Source organism: Mesoplodon mirus (genome assembly GCF_964341445.2).
Source record: "Mesoplodon mirus genome assembly, chromosome: 7".
Lineage (NCBI taxonomy): Eukaryota > Metazoa > Chordata > Mammalia > Artiodactyla > Ziphiidae > Mesoplodon > Mesoplodon mirus.
The window spans coordinates 1,093,208-1,114,833 of record NC_138983.1 but is presented as its reverse complement, the minus strand read 5'-3'; the positions used below and the strand labels follow the sequence as shown (position 1 = coordinate 1,114,833).

Genomic DNA, 21,626 nt, shown 5'->3' with positions numbered 1-21,626 from the left:
TCTGTGCACGCCATCTGTTTCTCACCAGGACCATGACGGATACCATAATTGCCACCAGAAGTGGCCCCAGAAAACAGACTCAAAGTGGGATGCTAGCATTGGGTTGCACATATATTTGATGAGCATGTGGCTAAAATCCTTGCCCCGGGAAATCGAGTACCAGGAGCCTGTGTCATCCAGGGGCAACCCAATTCTTCCAGTTATTACCAATGGTGGCATGGGATGTGGTGCAAGTGGAGGGCAAACAGATGTGTGGCCAAGCGGATTAGATATTTAGTCGCTATGGCAAATGCGGGGTTACAAAGACTATGCAGTGGGCTGACAACTTCTGAGGGCTCTGGGAAGTACACACAGGAAAAGGACAGTTCACACCTTGGGTGTGTCAGTGCCCTCCAGGCAGGCCACCAGGAACACACCTGTAACTCAACAAGCTGGGATTCTTACTGGTTGCAGCTAAGGAGACCACACACCTGGGGGATGCACCCGGGGACTTTAGAAGGTATTAGAAAGGACTCCTTATAGAATTGGGGCTTTTATAGGTGATTCTGGGAAGGGTTTAAGGAAGCGGGGTTTTGCTGTGGATTGGATGCTGTCTGGAAGCTTATTAATAACTCCCATCTAGGTGAAGCTGTACTGGGAAGTGGCAGCAGTGTCCCAGCTCGGGTGGCGGAGGAGGTCCACCCGTGACTGGAGTGGTCAGCAGCCCTGTCTGATCGTGGTGCCTGGGAAACTGCTTGTGTCAGTAGCAGAACACCAGGCCTAGGGGAAGCCAAGCCTCTCCACCTCCTCCTCGGACGGACAACAGCAAAGCTCCGTGGTCTCTAGAGGAAGCTCGGCCAGCAGCCTCGGGGCAGGCCCTGCTGAGGGGCCGGCGGGGAGCAAGGGGCGGAGTGGTCAGCGCGCGGCCTCACCGCGGACACACACGGAGGGCGGCCGCCGCACCGAGTCACTCCGGTCACTCGGCGAGGCGCGGCGGGGCCACAGAACCACTCCGGTCGCGGGGCCAACCGGAAGCACCAGCACCTACAGTCCGCGGCCCGGCCCCACGGCCCGCCCCGCAACAGACCGACGCGCATGCGCACACTGCCGGCTCGGGAGCCATTTCACGGGGCCGAGGGGCGGGGAGCGACTGCGCAGGCGCCCGCGCCGGAACGGGCGGGGCGGTGTTACGCCTGCGCAGTTGGCAGTGCGGGGGCGGGGCCGGCCGTCAGCTGACTGTGGCGGCGGCGGCCTTGCGGGGTAGTATATAGATCGCGGTTCCGCGCGGAGCGTCGGCGGCGCGTCACCTCTCGGAGGGCGAGACCTGAGGCCGGCCAGACCATGGCGACCACCGTCAGCACGCAGCGCGGGCCGGTAGGCTCCGTCTGGGGGCGGGCTCCGCGGCCTCCGGGCACAGGGGAGGGCCCGACGCCGGGCTCCGGGCAAGCGGAAGGGAGTCCCGGGACGGGGGCGGCCCCGCACCGGGTGGGTCCCCGGGTTGGGGGAGGCCCCGCACCCAGTGGGTCCTCAGAAGGAGGAGGCACCCAGAGAAGCACCCTGGACCCTGGACAGGCTCTTGGATGGTGGAGGCTCCCAGGCCTGGCTGTGTTCCTCGGTTTCTTAAGTGACAAATGAGGGGGTTGGGAGCCGCGAGCTGGGAGTGCCCTTCCGCCCAGCCCTCGCGTCCTGTCTTCTAGCTCAGCTTATGGTGTCACTGCGGGCGAGCGAGTCCAGACGGGCGCGGGCCGGCTCCTGGGGACTCGCCTCCAGCCGGGCGTTCAGACTGGGTTGGGGCGCGTCCTCAAGAGTAGTGTGAGGTTTTTATCACAGCGGCTTGAAACGTACAGTAGACGGACATCTGGGTCCTTCTGAGTCGGGACGAGGTTCTGTGGACACTTTGATGTGCCTTCTCTCAGAATGCCGCTGCTGAGGGTGAGCCCCCGGCCGCCGGGGCTCCTCGCCCTCGAGTCGGGGTTGACAAGTCTTGTTTGTGTTTCTCCCGACTGGAGAGGAATCCACAGAACGTTTTTCCGAGTTTGAGGAAGACCAGGTCTTGTTAGAAGCCCCCTGGACACAGATGCTCGTTCTGAGCGTTTGAATGGGACCTGATGGGAGTTCCTCGCCGACTTGGGTGTGGAAACGCCCCCGAGTCCGTCGAGTATTTCTAGCCTCGGACGCTCAGCGTTTCCACGTCTTCACCCTCACGGCGTACAGTGAGTTACAGCGGGCCGAGTGTCCGTCAGCACGTTCTCATTTCTATGCACGTGGTTCATCAGAGCAGCACAAGGAGCACAGTAGTGTCTCCCCCGGGAGGGGGGCGGTGGCGCAATGGGCAGGCGGCCCGGCCCGGTCCTGGCCTGTCACGTGTCCTCAGCCTGCTGGGAACTCAGATCCCTTGTCGGGAACCACAGGCAAACACACACAGCCGGCTCGGGGCCAGGCGAAGGGAGCGCTTGGTGAAGGTGGGCCCCTCCTCTCACCAAGGGGGACGTTGGCCATGTGCTGTGACAGGGCTGGGACAGGGCCGGGGCGGTGGACGGTGTCCGGACTTGGGGCCTGTGCTGTCGGGGTCTCGATGACCCGGCTGTCTGGCCCTGTGCGGTGCTTCCCGGCGTGTTCTCTTGTCGAGTGGTCGTGGGCCTTCTGTCCGTGTGTCGTGGGCCCCATGCGTAGACCAGCAGGTGTTTGAGGGCTGCCCTCCATGACCTGTGCTCACGCAGTAAGGTTCGGTCTGGGCCAGAGCTGCTGGGGGCTCAGGGGTCTTGGGCGCCCTGGAGCCTGTGCGGCTTGCTCAGCTGGCGTGGGTGCTCTCGGTATCTTGGGTGGCACCGTATGGTGACGCCTGCCATCAGGGTCTCACAGAGCATCCACTCTCAGACCTCGAGGTCTGAATTCTAGTTGGGGTGAACGGTGGCCTGCCTGGGCCTGGGCCGGGGTCGGGGTGAGTAAGGGTCTTGGGGCAAGGGTCTCTGACTGGAGACCTGATGGGGGAGCAGGAGCTGTGGGGTGGTGGGAGGGGAGAGCATGGAAAGCAGAGTGGGACAGGATCTGGGAGATGGCGGGCTGCTGCTTCAAGGCCAGGAAGGGTCCTGAGCAGGGGTGTCTGTGCCAGAGGGCGGGGGCTGGCCAGTGTAGGTACATCTGGCCTTGAGTTTGATCTGGTTGCTACAGTGTACTGTCTACTGGTTTTTCTTTTCCCCGCTAATGTTTTTGCCTGGTACACATCCCCTCGTTTACACATCTCCCCGCTGGCCCACCCTCTCTGGGTTAACTGTACTCGTAAAGGCTTTTTTGCCAGTTATCAGGCTTGGAGAGCCCTTCCTTTAGTGGTTTTCGGGGTCTGGTGGAGACCTCTTCCTTTGCCAGGTGTACAGACTTGGCGTTGAAGGAGCTCCCACGTGCTGTCGTGTGTGTGGTGCGGTGGAGGCCCCGCGGGACGGCGTGGTTTGTGGCAGAAGCTGCGAGTCCCGCTGGGGCATCCGGCAGGTGCTCCCCATGCCGGGTCCTGGCTGGGCGGCTCTCCCGAGTGTCCGCCCTCGGCCGGGGGGCCCCAGCCCTACCCACACAGGACGGGGTTCAGCCTCGGCCCAGGGTCACTCAGCAGGGCTCCCAGGGCCTGGATTCACGCTCGCTTGGGCTGACTCTGAAGTCTGACCGTCTCTTCCCGCTCGTGGTGAAGGAGGGACAGGCAGAGTCCTCGGGCACGTGGAGCAGAAGGGGGGGTCCCACGGGTCTGGGGAGGTTCCCTTTGTCCCTGAGAAGGGGAGCCTGAGGGGCTAGGAACTTGCTTACATTCCAGGAGACGTGGTGTTTGCGCCTGCGGGTTAGTCTTTCCCTGAATGGCCACTGAGGGATGCCCAGCCCTGTGATGTCTGCCCACTTTCAGCAGCGCTGGTGTTTCTGTTCTGACAGCCCTTCTCCATCCCGTGATTTTGTCTGGTCCACGAACTATTAAAAAGTACCCGATGGACACCCACAGGAGTACCCGTGTGGGGGCCCCTGCCTTCTGAGGTAGAACTCGGGTCAGGGGAGGTTTGCGGGACCCGCTGCTGTTGCCCACAGTGCTGCCGGCCAGCTCGACGGGACGGCGGCCAAGGCTTGGTCACAGGCCAAGATGTGTGGTATGTCCCATTGAGTCCAGGCCAAAGGGGGCCAGTAGGGACCACTTGTCCTACTTTTGGAGATGCAGGTTGATCAGTGTGGCCCTTCCTTCCTATCGCATCTTCTCCCTCGTCAGGCCTGAGGGTGAGCTGTCTGGTGATGCCTGGGTGGGCGGGGATGTCCAGGTCCTCATCAGCCTTGCACAAATGATAATTGACTTCACTGGGGATGGCAGAGGGTGATAGTTGAATTTTTTTTTTCTTTCGGCTGTGTTGGGTCTTTGTTGCTGTGCGTGGGCTTTCTCTAGTTGTGGCAAGTGGGGGCTACTCTTCGTTGTGGTGTGTGGGCTTCTCATTGCGGTGGCTTCTCTTGTTGTGGAGCATGGGCTCTAGGCGTGCGGGCTTCATTAGTTGTGGCACGCAGGCTCTGTAGTTGTGGCTCGCGGGCTCTAGAGCCCAGGCTCAGTAGTTGTGGCGCACGGGCTTAGTTGCTCCGCGGCATATGGGATCTTCCCGGACCAGGGCTCGAACCTGTGTCCCCTGCATTGGCAGGTGGATTCTTAACCACTGCGCCACCAGGGAAGCCCCTGATGTTTGAATTTCGTCACTTGTTCTGCATTTATTAGCTGGACCTGTTTGTATAGATGAAGGCTGTCTGGTTGTCCTTAAATACAGTCTGTGTGGGAAAGGCAAGACAGCTGCTTAGTTCTTTCTCTTTCATTTCCAATGATCAGAGGAAGGAGTTGTTTTTCTTTTTAGGCCTGCGCTTGACCTTCTCTTTTTCGGGTACAGTTGTGGACCCGCACTGTTGGAGTCTGGACCATCGCCCGTGTCCCCGTGAGCGCTGCTCTGGATTCTCAGGGTGAGTTAGGAGCACATCCTGGTTTAGGATGGCCCTGTCTTCCTGTGAGTTGGACCTTTTTGCGTGTGGTGACCCCTCTGGCCATGCACAGGCCTTTCTTGTTTGGTCTGATGCCACGTGGCAACGCCAGCTTTCTTTTAGGGAGTGCTTGCCTGATGGGGTTTTCATCGTTGGGCCACATCTTTCTGACCATGTGTGTCAGGTTGGTCTGTTGTCAGCAACATGGAACTGGAGTGTTAAAAAGTCAAATCTGAAGTTTGTCTTCTTTGTTTTTTAGCTGGAATGTGTTAGATAGTTTTATGTGTATAGTTATATACACACACTTTTTGTTCCTAACACTTTCTTTTGTGCTTTTATTTGTCTGTTTTTGTTTCTTTTTCTCTCCTTGCCTTCTTTTGGATTGATCAAATATAGTTTTTTAAGTTCCATTTTTTGATTTCTGCTTGTTTGGAAAACACATGTTGTCATTCTGTTCTCTTGGGGTCACCCTGGAAATGTTAATGTATGGACTTCACACTGCAAGGTTAACCCTCGTAACCGCCCTCCTCCTGATGGGTTGCTGCCTCGGGTGGCCTCTGCCCATCCTCCCAGGGGCAGTGTTACCTTGATAAGCTGGCGCTTGCTCACAGGCACTGAGACATGTGCTGCTTCCTCTAGTTCCTGAAAGGTGTGTTTGCTGTCTGGGATTCTGGGCTCACAGTCTCCTTCTCTTGGGACGTGAACGTCCCTGTGTGGCATCTGCCATTGAGCTGCTGGTGGCAGATTCGCCTGTGCTCCAGCCCTGTGCCTCTTCCCGCATCTGAGAGCACCCCCAGCCCCTCTTCCCGTTCCCCCGCTCTGCTGTCTGTCGGTGTCTGTGGCATCCGTCTGGGCATTGTGGCCAGCAGCTCTGTGCCCGTGCCCTCCCGTGTACACGGCCTGGGGACTGCCCGGCCCCTGCGTTACTTGTTGTTTCCCAGACACCTGGCCGACTCCTCGGGCTCCCCGCGTGCAGTCCTGCCTGCGTTCCTCCTGTTCCGCCCACCTCCCTCTGGTGATTCTGCTTCTCCACCAGCTGGACAGGAGCTGGGTGGGAGGATGGCGGTGCGGGGCTGGGGGCCCAGGAGGGGCAGCTGCCTCAGCCGACAGTGAGAAGGTCCTGCAGGGCGGGGAGCCGCCTGTGCTTTGCGAGGGGCGGGGGGACCAAGTTGGGGGGGTGCTCGGGCGGGGGCCCCGCAGCGGCTTGTCTGGCGGGTTCATGGTGGGCACGGCCGCGGCAGTGGGCACAGGTGCGATGGCCTCTCCCTGCCCAGGGTCGCGTTCTTCACACGGGTTTCCTTCCACGGCTCCTCCTCCTTTCTGTGCATCTTGCTCCCTCGGGGGTCTTGGGGGGTGTCAGCGCCCACCCCACTCATCCCCAGGCTTACCATCCTGAGCGGCTCCCTGTCTCCCAAGAACATGGCACACGGACCCGCCCTTTCCTTCCCTGGGACCCTCTCTGGCTTCCCCGTCCCCTTGGGCGGCCTCGGGTCTCCTGCCCACTCAGCCGCTCCTGTGGTTCTGCCTCCCAAGCAGGTCCAGAATCGGATTCCTTCTCAGCCTCTGCTTCACCCACACCAACCGCACCCCTTTGACTGGTCCCGCCCGCCCCCACGCCACCCCCAACCCCCACTGTCACACGCTGGGGCCGGGCGCCAGGCAGAGCCAGATGTGCATGCGCGCAGCACCTCACCTGCCCCAGCTGCTCACCTGCCCCGGCACCTCACCTGCTCCCTTCCTCATCTCTGAGTCAGAGCCCATCAGTGGCCTTGGTGCAACACTCCTGTCCGCCGCTGCACCCTCCTGCTCTCCCTCGCTTCCTCTGCTCCTGCCACCTCCCTGCCTCAAGCTGCCTGGCAGGCTCCTGGCCAGGCCTGTGCACAGGGCCCTCCCGGGCTCTGCATGCCCGACGCCTTCATGCCATTCAGGCCTCTGCTGAGGTGGCATCTTCTCCCGAAGCTGCCTCAGCCGTCTACACCGTCTTACCTCACCGGCTGCTCACCTGCCCCGGGGTGCTCACCCTGTGTTTATTTACAGCGCTGCGACTTTCAGCAGTTATTTGTCTTCTTTTGTTAAGCTACGAGCACCACGGGAGCAGTGATTTCCCCCCAGCATTTGGCGTGAAAATCCGCACATACGGTGAAGTTGAAAGACTTGCAGTGCGATGCTCGGCCCCGGCGCCCCTTGGCCCATTACTGGCTGTTTCATCTTACTCAGATGTGGACAGGGTGATCCATCTTGCTCGCACCCGGACCCCGGGCTGGTGTGAGAGGCTTCGGAATCCCTGGGTGAGGCCCCGTGGAAGCCGCTGGCTGTCCTGTCAGCATTGTGGTCTGGTCCTCATTTGGGCCAGTGGCGTTGTCTCTTTCGCTGACCCTCCGGCGTCCTCGTGCTCAGTTAACGCCGTGTCTCGGTCCCCTCGTCCGGAGCTTGTGTACACTGTGTCCGGCAGGGCTGGGACAGCCAGACGTTTTGTCTTGAATGGCCTACCCAGGTTTGGGTCATTTAGAAAGTTGGGGGAGGCCTGAGGGATAGGAATACGGGAGGAGAGCGGACACAGAGGTTTTTACAGTGAAACCTGGAAGAGGATTGTGGGGGGAGGGGACGGGGGGAGGGACGAAGTGGCACCCTCTGGGGGGCCCCCCACGGCGCTGGTGGTACCACCCTTCCCTCCCTGTTGCTTCTGGGCTTTTTCCTCTTTTCCCGCTTCTTGAAACCAGGTCATCGGCAGGAGGTGCTGGAGACGTGAGGAAGGAGCAGGGTGTGTGTGTATGTGGGGGGCGGTGACTCGTGCGGAGACCCGTCCCCGTGGCTGCAGGTGTCGGCTGGCAGTTGGAGTTTTCCTCGTAACTTTCTTTGGGAAGATGCTGAATTGATGGAAGAATGTCAGTGACCCGTCCCGTGACTGGCAGGTGTCTCTTAGGCCTCAGCGGGCATGTCCTGGGGCCTCTCTGTCGGGGTGGGATGCGCTGGGATGAGCGTGCAGCCTGCTGCTTGCCGCAGGCCTCTGAGGCTGCTGTGCAATGGGGCCTATTGGCTGGTGGGGCAGCCGTCAGCTGCCCCGGGTGCTGAGCCCCATCACCCTGGGCCTCGACCCTGCTGTTGTCTCTGGCGGGCGGGCCTAGGGCAGGTGTCCCCAAGGTGCCTTCAGCGGGTGGCCCTGCAGACCTGGAGGCTCCGGGTTCAGTGTTGGCTCCTCCTCCCTGGGCTGTGGTCCCCCCTCCCCCGCCCCTCACAGGCTCTGACCACGTGGGATTGGTTTGTTGTGCTGTGTCCCCCTCCCTTGAGGCCTCAGCGTGGCCCGCTGTCCCCACGTGGCCCCTGCGTGGACTGTGCTGAACCCCAAAAGCAAGACGAGTACAATAAAGAGGGAACATAACCTCTAGGAGTTTCATTTCATTCTAGTTTCATAACCTCTAGGAGACAGACGGGATCAGTAAAGGAACGGAGACGCCTTTCCTGACCTGTCACTCTCGCCACTGAATGTCCCCACGCGGCCTGCTCCCTGTGGGGTCCTTGGCGCTGAGGTGGGCAGTCACTCCTCAGACCAGCAGGCGGGGGTGTGGTCTGTGCACCAGCGACCCCTGGGAGAGTCATTTCTGTAAGATGAGCACCGGGCAAGCGGGGCTGTGGGCAGACGGCAAGGGGCCCGAGGAGCTCTGGATGGGGTGCGTCTGGGGGGTCACGGGGGCCTGGCCTTGGCGCTGGCAGGAATTGACGATTGGCGTGTCCCCGGCATCTCAGCCCTCCTGAGGGCTGTGGCCCGCGGGGTGTCACCACCCGCCTTCCTTCGAGGGCCCGTCCTGGAACCCACTCAGGTGCACTTCACGTCCAGGAAACGCGGCCTGTGATGCCCTGTGGTGGGGGTGGAAGGCACCGCGCTCCTCTCCTGGCAGTGCGGGGGCCTCTGGGGGGCAGCCTCCGGGGGCACCCTCCCCTGCCCTGGGCTGGGTCCTTGATGCAGCGGAGGTGTGAGACGCAGAGCTGGCTCCCAGACAGAGGGTCTGGCGGGGCAGTGGGGGGGCGGTGGGCACGACTTGCTTTTAGAGAGAAGCAGTGGGAGCGCTAGGCCTCCGGGTGCAGTCGGCGTGCGGGCTGCTGGGAGCCGGCGAGCGCCCTTGTGTGTGCTTCCATCAGCCTCGGTGGGAGCGCATGATCTCCAGGCCCAGACTCTGCCAGGGACCTTCGATAGGAAAGGTGCTGGGGGCGCTCGCTGGGGGAGGTGCTCTCCCAGGGGTGCTGTGAGCTGGGCGGGTGGGGTGCTTTCTGGGCCCCTGCCTGGTGCCGTCTGGTCCGTGCAGGAGAGACCTCCATGTCATGTGGCGTCAGGACGTCAAGTGGTCCCTGGCGGCCGCTATAAGCGCAGTTGCCAGAACTCGCTGTGACACGCTGGGGTCTTTCTTTCCGTGTTCCCTGAAACCGCCCAGTTCTTCAGGGCTCCCGGCTGGGGTCTGCGACGTCCCCTGGGCGGCTGAGGGGGCCTGTGGCTCCGGTTTCCCCCCCAGCAGCCAGACCTCCGTTGTGGGTCCTGTGGCTGCTCCCTCCCATTCACCTGGGCTCTGCTCGCACTGTGGCCCCTCCAGGCCCGCACTCCCCCGCCCGGGAGCGAGCAGCGGTGCAGCTGTCCAGGGCTCTGAACACCGGGGGGGTCAGGCCGTCTGGCTGCGGGCCGTCTCTCCGCGCGTGGTCTCCTGCGGTTTTCTTGGGAGTCGTCACTCTTGGAGCCCCCAGGCTCTACCGGGCTCCACACTTAGGTGTGTCCCTGGAGGCCGGCGCCTCCCAATCACTTCTCCTGTCCAGGGCCAGGTCTCCGGGCTTCTGGTGGTTAAGCTGTTGGGTTCTTGGTCTCTGGGGCGTTTTTGCATGTGAGCTGTTTCTCATGGAGACGTTTGAAGGGTATCAGCACAGAGGCCTTTCCAGGTCACTGGGCACCCAAGCTTCAGGTTTCACCCCGTGAACAGCGCTCACGGTGGACAGGCCTTGCTTGCGGCGGTCCTGGTCCTGGGGAAAGGATCATGGACACGCGGACCAGAGCGTGTGAGGTCCCCCGGCCCAGTGAGGACGCGAGGCCTGCTTACAGGGCGGAGATGCACTCGGGCCTCCTCAGAGCCCCCCGTTTGCTGAGCGTCCTGCTCCTGAGAGCGCAGGCCCTGCGAGGGGCCCGCAGGGTGGGGATCCTGCCACGCGGACCCTCGTCCTGTGGGGGGTGGCGCCCAGCTCTGACCGCCGTGCTCTCCGCAGGTGTACATCGGAGAGCTGCCTCAGGACTTCCTGCGCATCGCGCCCACGCAGCAGCAGCAGCAGATCCAGCTGGACGCACAGGCTGCGCAGCGGCTGCAGTGCGGAGGGGCACTGGGCACTGTGGGCCGCCTCAGCATCACCGTGGTGCAGGTGGGTGTGGCCGCCTGCGGGGGGGAGGGGCCGGAGCGGGCGGGGCTGGGCCTTCGCCGTCACGGCATGCTTCCACGTGGACGGGTGGGGCCTCCTCTGATCCCGTTTCCTCCGGAAACATACCTGGTGGAGAAAGATGGACGGGAAGATACTGACGACCCCCGGGTTTTGCCAGGAAGACTTAGAGGAGGGGCCCCGCCCCGCCGGTGCTGCGGAAGGGGCAGCGCAGCTGCTGCCGGGTCATCCCGGCCCCTGGAGAACCAGATGTGCTGTCAGGATGGAAAGGGCGTTGCCACGTTGCTCTGACGGGCTGCGTGAGGGCGCGGGAGGCAGAGACGTCTGTCCATCCGTCCATTTGTCCGCAGCAGACACCAGGGCCGCGCCTGGTGGGTCGTTGTGCCCAGTAAGCTTCGGGGTGACCTTCCTCAGGCACTCGTGTGCCTGCAGCGCAGCCCAGTTGATGTCTCAGGGGAGCCACTGGGAAGCGGGCAGGCCAGGCCTCCGTGTCCCCTCCGTGGTGCCGGGGGTGCGGGAGGAGAGCACGGTGGCAGCCGGGCCTCTGCAGAGGGCAGCAGCTGTGAGCAGAGCGTGGCCTTGGGGCCAGTCGGGGTCCAGGTGAAGGACGGCGCCTCCCGCACTCACGGGCAGCTGGCCTTGCTCAGACCACGAGCATCGGATTATTCAGGTGGAAAAGCCTTAGCGGCTAGACACAGACAAAACAGCTGCCTTGAAGCTATTGAAAATCAAGCCCGTTTCAGACTTTGCTGCTACATGTTTTCCAGAAAATACCAGGGCAGCTTCTAGGAGTTTTGGGGGGAAGTCTGCCGTCCTGAGAGCCGCTCTAGTGAACTCACAGTGAAGACGACGGCATGTGAGGGCTGAGGCCCTCTCCCAGGCGCTTTCGGGAAGACGTTACCCGTGTGATCCACGTTCGGTCTTGCAGTCATAGGAGCAGCAGGAAGTCAGCGGCTGAGGAGGGCAGGGGCAGGATGGCAGTAAAAGCCTGCGTCGCCCCGAGGGATGGAGTACGGTGCACCGATGGCGAGCTCCGAGGGCAGGTGTGGAGCGGCCCAGTTATCGTGGAAAGTACAGCTTGAACAGGAATTGCCGCCCTGTGCCGGGGCTGCTTCAGGGCCAGGCCCTCCTGGTGCTGCCAGCTGGGGGTCCTGCGGCCTTGGGGCTCGGCTCTGAGTGGGCACCCTGTCCTGAGCTGGAGTTCAGGGCTCCCTCGGGGTCTGTGTCGGGAAGATGTGGGCGAGGCTGGAAGGCCCTGCGCTTGGTGCTCCTGGGGGAGAACCAGCCGACTTCGGGGAGCACCCACATAGGGGCGGGAGGGTGTGTGACCCCAAGGCCTGTTGCCAGCGCCCAGGGGATGGAGGAGCCTCAGCCAAAATGGGGGAAATTACAGGAGGAACAGGCCGGGAAGGAAACTCGCGGTTCCGTGTCGGACACGTTAAGTCGAGGATGTTTTAAAGGTGGGGGGCCAAGGCTGGGAGGCTGTGGACTTCAGGGGAGAGGTCCAGCAGTGATACAAGGCAGGCGTCCTGAGGGGCTCAGGCTGGTCCTGCATGGAGGGGTGTGGCTCTGGGACGTGCGGTCATGGGCAGCCCCGGCCAGAGCTCTGGGGAAGTCAGCATGAGAGTGGGGGATGCGGGGGCAAGGAGGCTCGCAGACAGAAGAGGGGCTTGTGCGGAGCCTTCCATAGGGGAGAAGAGAGAGGGTGTCAGTGCAGGCAGCAGGGCTTTGGGGAATTTTTTGCTGTTTTTTTAAAAATTGACCTTACTGAATATGGTTTACGTATGTTAAAATGCACTGATTTGAAGTAGCCTGTGTTTCAATGACCTCTGACCAGCCTGTCCACCCCTGTAATGAAGAGAGCTTCCCCAGCAACACAGATAGTTCCCTCTGCCTGTCGGTGGGCCTGCCCTTGACTGCAGTGCTGACCAAACTCAGCCCCCGGGGCACTTCCCAGAGTCTGTCTATTGCCCAGCAGGGACGGGGGTCCCAGCCCCGAGCCTCTGTGAAGCACAGGCTTCTGTGTGAGCGTTGAGTTCCCATTTCGGAGTGGACTCCCAACTCCCGAGCTGGGTGGAGTCTGCTTTGGAGAAGCTGCCAGGCTGGTCCCTGCACAGCCGCACCGTGGCTTCTCGCAGCTGCCTGCAGGGCTCCTGCGCTCTGGGGGTGGGCGGCTTGGCCCGGCCGGGCTGGGTCTGAGCCCGTCCAGCAGCTCCTGTGGCCTCATGGGCTTCTGGTTTGCGTGTCTCTGATGACCAGTGGCGGGGCGCATCTTCTCACGTGCTTATTGGCGTTGAGCTTTCTTCTTCAGGTCTTTTGCCTGTTTTTTAATCGTGCCGTGTTCTCATTGCTGAGGTTTGTGAGTCCTTTACATACTGGACACGGGTTTGTGATCAGACTTGATGCCGCAGACGGGGCTGGTCTGTCTTCCTCCTCACAGTCCTCAGGGAGCCGCCAGCTGTCCTTCCTGGGTCATGCTTTTGCTGACCTTGCCTAAAAGATGACAGAGACTTCTTCTGGTTTTTCTTGCGCAAGTTTTATAGTTTGAGGTTTTACATTTAAGCCCATAATCCACTTGAGTCAGTACTTCCTGACCGACAGCCTGATGAGCTCATCGGTGTTCACCTTTTCTCCTACAGACGCATCCCGGCCATCCCGAGCAGCCCGTCTGGCTTGAGGTGGGCCTGTGACCTATGTGAGATGTGGGTGGGCTCCGCTGGGATGCCCAGGATGAGTCGCCTGCACCCCTGGCCCCAACGCAGCACTGGGCAGGGATGGTCACTGCCGAGAGGCTCTTGCGCGGGAGGGGAGGCTGGGGAGCCAGCACGGTCACTGTCCGAGGGTGCAGGGAAGGCCTTGGCTGGGCCCTGCTTCTCCGGGGTGGCCCCCGTCCCCCTGCTTCTCTTCTCGGTGGCTCTTGGCTCTGTCCCGGGACGGCCTGCCCTTTTCACCCTCCTCCTCTGGGTGGGGATCCAGCCCCTGCCTAGCAGCAGCCGGTGTGTCCTGAGTGTCAGGCACGGCGCCGGGTGCCTTATCGCAGAAACACTGGACCCAGCCTGGACTTTCTCCTCCCTCCTGGGTCCCAGAGCATGGTCGTCCCGGGGATTGGTTCTGGGACCCCACAGATACCACAATCCAAGGATGCTCAAGTCCCTTATATAAAACGGTGCAGTTTTGCACGTACCCTACATACATCCTCCCGTGTACTGAGAGTCAACGTTTGATTACTTGTAACACCTAACACACGGTAGATGCTGTGTGCATGCAGTTGTAATACAGTGTAAAGCTATAAAAATCGTTGCTGGTGTGGCCAATTCAAGTTTTGCTTTTTGGAACTTTCTGGAATGTTTTTTTCCTAATATTTTCGATCTGTGGTTGCTTAAATCCACAGATACGGAGGGCTGACGGTTCAGTTACAGCCGTGTTCTGGTGCGTCGGCACCCAGAAAACTCTGGAAGCCGTGAGTGGAAGGGGCGGCCCACTTAGCTGAGCTGCGGCTTCCACTGTGACAGCCGCTGCCCCGTCTCATACGTTGGCTTTATTTCAGGCCAAGTTGGCAAAGAACTACGGCATGACCCGCATGGATCCGTACTGCCGACTGCGCCTGGGCTATGCAGTGTACGAGACGCCCACAGCCCACAATGGCGCCAAGAACCCGCGATGGAATAAGGTCATCCAGTGCACGGTGCCCCCGGGCGTGGACTCCTTCTACCTGGAGATCTTTGACGAGGTGGGGGCCGCGCGGGGGCCACTCAGCCGCTCCAGAACTTCAGGTTTCTTGTGGCTTTGTGACAGGCGTCCTGGTGTCCCCAGCATAGTGAAAAGCACGTTTCCCCTGCAGAGTCTTTAGAACTTGCATTCAGACACGTCACCACCCTGTGTCCAGCGTGTGGGCGTCACCCGACCAGGCAGGTCAGGCAGCAGCTATCTGTACGCAGCTTGGGTGTGATGTGGTCAGGGCCCGTGGCTGGGTGGCGTGAGTGGCAGGAGCCTCCCGAGTGTCCCTGGGCCATCGGGTGCCCTGGGCTCTAACTCAGCCTGGCCCTCCGAGGGCCTGTCTGGGTGTGTCCCACCGCTCCTGAGGCCGGGTCGGCTGCCCCCTCACCTGTGGTCGGCTGACGGGGCTGGGGGGGTTGGGGTGGGCAGCGGGGCTGGGAAGTGGCCACAGTCCCCAGGGTTCTGCCTTCCTCCCTTCCTCCTGGGTCCTCCCTCACACCCGGCCCCATTGCCTCTGGGGCCCTGGGGTGGAGGGGAGGAGGGGAGCGTGTGGTTCGTGGGGGAGCGCACGTCTGCAGGCGCCCGGTGGAGCCTCCCTCCCCCTGCACCCACAGGAGGTGGAGAGAGCGGGGCGGCCCCGGGCCATGCACACCCTGCCGGGAGGGCTGGGGGAGTGGGGCGGCCTCCCGGGCAGCCCTGGGGTCACCGCCATCTCCTGTTGCCCCCCAGCGAGCCTTCTCCATGGACGACCGCATTGCCTGGACGCACGTGACAATCCCCGAGGCGCTGAGGCAGGGCAAGGTCGTGGATGAATGGTACAGCCTGAGCGGGCGGCAGGGCGACGACAAGGAGGGCATGATCAACCTGGTCCTGTCCTACACGGTGAGGCCGGCCGGCGGGCCCGTGGCCACTGGGGTGCCGTTCCCGGGCTTACTGGCATCCCCGCCCTTACTCCCAGGTGTTTCTGGCATGTGGACGCCGGGAGGGGGTGCAGGGACCCCGGGTGGGACCGACTGCCCAGCCTCACAGCCGCCGCCTCTGGCACCTTGTCTCACCCCCTTTCTAGTGCTGGACTGATTCACAGCAGGTCCCAACATCAGTGAGTTTACTCGTGAACGTGCCATCGTGCCTCTGTAACAGACGTTTCTACGTAGATGGAAAGCCATCGTTGTACTTTAGTAACTAAAGAATTATAAACAGAGGGAGGCTGTTTGACCCTGGAATTTAAGCTTAGGTTTCCTTTCTTGAGCGGGGTTCTCTGTTGGTCACGTCTCAGCCGTGGTTCAGCAGGTCTGATGACACCTTCTACCCGAGTCCTCCAGCAGGGGAGCCTTTGGGGTGTCGGTGTGGGCAGGGACTTGATGATGCTGGATGGGGTGCAGGGCCTGGCTGGACCCGCCTCGATCCTGGGTCCAGTGACTGGGCTCCAGGCCCTGTGCTGTCCCTCCCAGGACGGTTTTGGCGAGGCTGGGCGTGATGAGGTTCGGATGTGTGCTGTGTTCTTCTCTGACCCCCTGATTGTCTTTGGTGTGTTTCAGTCGCTGCCGGCTGCCATGATGATGCCACCTCAGCCCGTGGTCCTGATGCCCACTGTGTACCAGCAGGGCGTCGGCTACGTGCCCATCACAGGTGTGTGCTGCTCCTCCTCCCCGGGCGCGTGCCCTTGGGTGTTCGAGCAGGGGGGAGGCATGTGGGGACTCGGGGTGTGGGCTAGAGGCTGGACCTGGTCTTCAAGGGATGCCCGGAGAGGAGAGCCTCCCAAAACCAGGGGTCCGCTGTTATGTTGGAATGTTACATGCACTGTGTAGGAAATAGGGTTTGTTTTTTCTCTGTCGGCACGAAGAAGGTGAGTTGAAATTTATGGAGATGTTGAAATGTGATTTCTAAGCATTTTGAATCACCGCAGCACGAGATCACTTCCTGTTGGGTGGATAGACCCCGGGCTCCAGCGTTACTGTTTCTCTCCCATCTTTTTACCTTTATGAGGTACTTACCTTACACGGTGGTAACTTTTCTGAATGAGTGGTTCGCACAGCACAGCAAAGTCAAGTTGGACTGTGGCTCTTCCGCCTTTGGATTTTTGAGCCTTCATGTCAGCCTGTGATCGGCTCCCACCCTGGGCCGTGACGGGTCCTGGGCTCAGCTCACCCCCCCCCGCGTGAGCCACCATAAAACCGGGCGGTGCATGGGCAGCGGGAGGCTCGGGGCACCGGAGAGACCAAGTGACGCCGAGGATGCCTTGTGCACGGTGGTGGCCACGTCCCCGAAATCCTCTGAACTCCGTGCAGAGCGAGGTGAAGACTGTGAGGCCCCGAGTTAACTGCCCTAGGACCGCCCGCCTCCCACGTTAAAACCCAAGACCCTCCGGGTGGAAGGGGCCTAAGGAGAGCCAGGGTGTCTCCTAAAGTTTGTCTCGACTGTTCCCAGAAGTGTCAGAAATGCAGGCAGTGGGAGTGTGGCCTGGATGCGAACCAGGCAAGGGCGGATGGCGGGGGCTCGCGGAGTGAAGCTGTCAACCATCCCCAGTCCCGGGTTCCCTTTCCCTCCTCCCCGTTTCTGAAAGGCGGTGGGCGAGCACCTTCCTGGGCTCATGGAACGACCTGGGGGCCCTGGCCTCACCGGGTTTGAGTGCCCACCTGGGACCCAAGCGACCTCTCGCCTCTCAGGACGGCCAGGACTAAAGGCCGGTGGGCAGCGGGTGTGGGCACGTGCTCGGCCCGGCTGGCCGAGGAGGGACTCGGAAGGGCTGGGCTCTGCTGCTGCCTTGGGAGCACGTCCCGTCCCCTCCGTCCCTGGAGGCGGCCGTATGTGTCCAGCGCAGCCTCGGTCGCACACCTGCAGCTGATGCCACCTCCTCTCAACACTTGTCGGCCCTTCTGCCAGTTTTGGTTTGGACAGCGTTGAGCTGCCTTTAAGATCTTCTGACTTCAGACAGGAAAGGAAATCATGTCCTAAACTTCTCAGTCCAGCGCTCCTATCCTGATTGGGCAGATTGTTGGTGCTTTTGAGTTTATAAGAACTAATGGTTTTATTTTATTTTATTTTTAAAATTTATTTATTTATTTTTGGCTGCATTGGGTCTGCGTTGCTGCACACGGGCCTTCTCTAGTCGCAGCGAGTGGGGGCTACTCTTGGTTGTGGTGCGCGGTCTTCTCATTGCGGTGGCTTCTGTTGTTGTGGAGCATGGGCTCTAGGTGCACGGGCTTCAGTAGTTGTGGCCCCCGGGCTCAGTAGTTGTGGTGCACAGGCTTAGCTGCCCCGCGGCATGTGGGATCTTAGTTCTCGACCAGGGCCTGAATCCGCATCTCCTGCATTGGCAAGCGGATTCTTTTTTTTTTTTTTTTTTTTTAATTAATTTATGGCTGAGTTGGGTCTTTGTTGCTGTGTGCAGGCTTGTGGTTCGCGGGCTCTAGAGCGCAGGCTCAGTAGTTGTGGCACACAGACTTCGTTGCTCTGCAGCATGTGGGATCTTCCCGGACCAGGGCTCGAACCCGGGTCCCCTGCATTGGCAGGCGGATTCTTAACCACTGCGCCACCAGGGAAGTCCCAGAACTAATGATTTTAAATCCCTTTCTACTTTTCAGAGAGGTGTTTGACTAGGCTCTGTACTCTGTTAGGTGTGAAGTCTCTGTTAACACTCTCCTTCCTTACGTTTGTCTGGGTTCCCCCACGAGACCGTCTCAGGACAAGGAGTCAAAGCTTTGACTTGGGGTCCGGTGGCACCAGGTGCTCGGACTGAACCTTCCAGCAGTTGAGATGCCGTGAGGTTCTCAGTTGTCACCTGTGTCTAACAAGGGAGTGAGGGGACGTGGCTGGTGTGAGGGAGTGATACCAGGAGCCCCACGTGTAGCTGGCGGGGCTGGGCATCCGGGGCCAGCCCGGGGCCCCACGGCCTCTGCTCAAGCACACACACCCCGGCGCGGCAGTGCTCGTGAGCGCCTCGCCTCGTGGGTTGTCTGCTGCCACGGGGAAGGCTGGGCACGCGCTGGGCACGCGCTGGGCGAGTTTTCTTTCCACATCAGTGTCTGATTGTGATGTGAGTGCCAAGCTGGGAAAGTCTGTTCTGGAACGTATGACAGAGGAAACGGCGTGAAAGTCTCAGGTGTTAGGGCAAAGGAGCGTAGACTGTGTGTGCTGTTTCGTTCTCAGGTGGAGGGGACTGTTTTGTGGCCTTTGATGGATGAGAATTGACCCCTGTGGTGTAAATGCACACGTTCTTAGGCTTGTTTTTGCCCCTGCCACCCCCGCTGTGAAGTGGGCTCATGTGAGATGCCGGTGACCGAGTGGCGGGGGGCCGCTCGCCCCTGGTTTCTCACAAGCGTCTGGCCAGTTTCTGAGGTCTTGTCTTGGGAGACAAGACCTGGGGGGCCACCCCCCGGGGCGCTACCACCCGCACGTCGGGGGTGCTGCTTTCCCTGAACCCCGTCTCCTGCTCGCAGGGATGCCCGCCGTGTGCAGCCCCGGCATGGTGCCCGTGGCCCTGCCCCCAGCCGTGAGCGCCCAGCCCCGCTGCAGCGAGGAGGACCTGAAGGCCATCCAGGACATGTTTCCCAACATGGACCGGGAGGTGATCCGCTCTGTGCTGGAGGCCCAGCGGGGCAGCAAGGATGCGGCCATCAACTCCCTGCTGCAGATGGGCGAGGAGTCCTAGATGTGCCCCGCTGCCAGCCCGCCTGCCTGCCTGCCTGCCCGCCCAGCTCCCAGGAGCACCGTCCCCAGCAGATCCCCGTGACCGCGCCCTGCGTAGCCCCTTCCTCGGACGTCTGTGTAGCCCAGTCCACACCCTTGTTCAGGATGCATGTGGTTTTCAGTTCCTGCAGCCGTTCTCGACGTGGTCGGGGCGGGTGGGGGCCTCTCCCGCATTGGTCGGAGGGCCGTGTCCCGTGTGCGCGCCCGCCTTCCCGCCATCCCGGGAGGCTCTCCTGGGAACAGCTGCCCCCACCAGGGCCTTCGTGCCGAGCCTTCTCTGGTTTGATTGGTGGCCTGCGGTGACGCGACCTGATCGGGTAGGCCCATTAACGCAAGGCACACAGAACCCACTGACCGCGGGTTTGGGGTCCCTTAGAAGTTTCAGCTGAAAACTTATCTCCTCCCCTTGGTGGTGTTCGTGGGCTGCTTACCACCGTCCAGCCTCGGCAGCGGAGCCCAGCCTGAGTGCAGAGCAGCCGGGTCTGGGCGTGGTGTCGGGAGCCCTGGCCTGAGCCCATGGCCCTGCGTCTCTCCCGTCTCGCCCGCCTCTGTGTGATGCTGTCCCGAAGGGTCGCCGCTCCCCCCCGGGACGCCCTCTGGCAACAGAACTAAAACTGGGGCTGTAAGAAACAGATCCAGTCTTTGTATTTGCTTATTAAAGGGCATTTAGGAACTCCTGGCTTACTACCGATGTTAATTTAGGGAAACTAGGTCGGGCCCAGTCCTGTGGATCAGTTTGGGTGACAGAGAGGGCAGCCTGGTGACCGTCAGTGCTCGCAGGTCTTCCCAAGAGGCAGGAGGCGCCCTGCCGTGTGGATGGCGCCCTGGCCCCGGCTCCGGCCGCAGACAGAGAGGACGGGGACAGGCTGGGTGATGCCCTGTGGAAATCAGAAATCTGATTGGTGTCTCCGAAGTGACGCACTGTGCTGTGATCACTGCGGTCCGTGGTCCGCCGCGGTCACCGCTCTGTCTTTGGAGTCGTTGCCCACCTTTGGACACAGAGGTGGATCCCAGCTATGTGGACACCCGTGGAAGGTCAGCCCGAGGAAGGTAGGAGGACTCAGGCTCCAGTCCTTCCCTCCATGTAGGTTAAGTGTGGTGCCGCTTTCTGTCTCCCCCGGGCGTGCCTGGTGGCCGCGGGTCGGGGAGACCTGCGTTGGTTGGTGGGTTCGGACCACTTGTGCCTTGGCCGCAGGCTCTTCTCAGATGCTTGAGAGCGATGGTTCCTCGGCTGCAGCCCTCGACTGTTGGGCGGTGACCTGACCACACTCAGCACAGCTCCACACAGGCCGGGCCCCCAGCCCCAGGTGACCCCACGCTGCCCCAGCCGCCCCGCCCGAGCCTCCGTTCATGGGAGTCTTAGCTTCAGGGCGGCTCCAGACCTGCCAGCTCTCACGGTCCTTTTTCATGGCTGCTGCTGCTTTACTAGGTCAGAGGAAGGTCGTGCCTTGTGAGGCCTTTGTTCAGGCAGACGCTCTTCCTGCCTCAGCTTCGCCTTCCTGTCCGCGCTCGCCATCCAGGCGGCCCCGGGTGGGGGGTGGCTGTCTGGCTCGGGCGCCCGTGGCTGCTGGGCCCGGGGCCGGGGCACCGTGCAGCTGGCTGCTGCTCTGTGCTGGTGAGGAGAGAGGCGTTTCCAGCAGGTCTGCCCTCCCTCCCGTTCCAGGCACCCTGCCGGGTGTTGGCAGAAACGGTCCTCAGAGCTTGGCGTTTCTGATCATTCTGTTGGGGTCCAGGGTCCAGATTCCTCCTTGATTGTAAGATACGTTTTTACTTTTCAGCCTTCTAATTTAATAAATGGTCTGTGTAAAATAGAGAAGTCAAGTTCTCCAAGGAGAGTTTACTATTTTTGTTCTGTTTTAACTCGGCTCGTAACAAGCAGATGGACAGCAGTCACAATAAACTCACCAGCAAACTAGTTACAGGGCTCGGAAGTGAAGGCAGAGAGGGCACAGGCTGGATTCTGCCTGGGAGCCTGAACTATTCCCGTGCGGCGTGGGTTTGGTTTCCTGGTTGGGCTGTGGAGGACAGGCCCCAGACGCTGTGCTCCTCTCCTGGTTCCCGAAGCACTGGCCTCTCGTTCCTTTGTTGTCCTGTTTGTAATTCTTCTCCAGGCCGTCCCGACCCGGGAGTAGGAACCGAACATGGGCCACAATGTGTCTCCCCTTCTAAGAGGGCCCACGACGCCCGCCTCAGAGCCAGACCCCGAGTGCAGGGTCCGGCTCGGGTGCTGGGCCCCGCGGCCCTGGAGCGCACAGGGGTGGGGCTGGCCCAGCCCCGAGTCAGCAGGCACTGGCCCCGCTGAGGATGTTGCGCAGCCGGTTGGGGGCAGGGAGGGAGGGGACCCACTGCCTTCGGGTACGCCCCCCCCACCCCCGTTATTCCCCTGACAGTTTTCTCAGGCACCCTCCTGCCCCGGGTCAGTGTCACAGTGAGAGCTTGTGCCCAAGGCTGAGAGGAGTTGTGTGCGGGTGGGGCCCGGGCACCAGGGACACGACGCAGAGCGTAGGGTACGCTCAGCGCTCGTGTGTCCCGGGTGCTCGGCCCTGCGTGTGGGGCGTGAGCTGCCGGGAGGCGCAGCCTTGGCTGGTTGCAGTGCTGGCTGAGGAGGGGACTCGGCTCACAGAGGGAGGGGGGAGCCCCTCCCCACTGCGGGCCCATGTCTACACCACTTGGAACCCGGGGAGCTCCAGGTGAGAAAGCCGCTTGGTGGAAGCAACAGCGGTTGTTTCTGGAGGAGCCAGTGTCAGTCCCGGGGCGCCAGCTCAGACGCAGGCGAGCGGGACCCCGCCCATCCCAGCCGCCAGCCTGCCCTGGAGCAGCACGTGAGGACCTGCAGTGTCGTGGAAACAGGATAA

The 21,626-nt window shown here is 61.4% G+C and overlaps 1 protein-coding gene across 5 annotated transcripts; it reads left to right on the top strand.

Annotated features, from left to right (window-relative positions):
• The first annotated feature begins 1,196 nt into the window (after nt 1-1,196).
• TOLLIP (toll interacting protein) lies at nt 1,197-20,587 on the top strand. 5 transcript variants are annotated; one of them, XM_082627193.1, is made up of 7 exons: nt 1,197-1,353; nt 4,839-4,941; nt 10,201-10,350; nt 13,913-14,095; nt 14,812-14,964; nt 15,621-15,711; nt 18,522-20,587. In XM_082627193.1, exons 4-7 carry the CDS (start codon nt 13,937-13,939, stop codon nt 18,731-18,733), a joined length of 615 nt encoding a protein of 204 aa, XP_082483319.1. In that variant the 5' UTR covers nt 1,197-1,353; nt 4,839-4,941; nt 10,201-10,350; nt 13,913-13,936; the 3' UTR covers nt 18,734-20,587. The 5 variants fall into 5 exon arrangements, with proteins under 5 accessions (XP_082483319.1, XP_082483318.1, XP_082483322.1 ...); XM_082627196.1 differs by lacking the exon at nt 4,839-4,941 and adding an exon at nt 7,037-7,247 and having other exon boundaries at nt 1,247-1,353; XM_082627192.1 differs by lacking the exon at nt 4,839-4,941.
• The last annotated feature ends 1,039 nt before the right edge of the window (nt 20,588-21,626 follow it).

Coding starts and splice junctions, on each gene's coding strand:
- TOLLIP (XM_082627192.1), top strand. CDS start 1,321: ATGGCGACCACCGTCAGCACGCAGCGCGGGCCG. Junction 10,351..13,912: donor TCAGCATCACCGTGGTGCAG/GTGGGTGTGGCC, acceptor GCTTTATTTCAG/GCCAAGTTGGCAAAGAACTA. Junction 14,965..15,620: donor ACCTGGTCCTGTCCTACACG/GTGAGGCCGGCC, acceptor GGTGTGTTTCAG/TCGCTGCCGGCTGCCATGAT.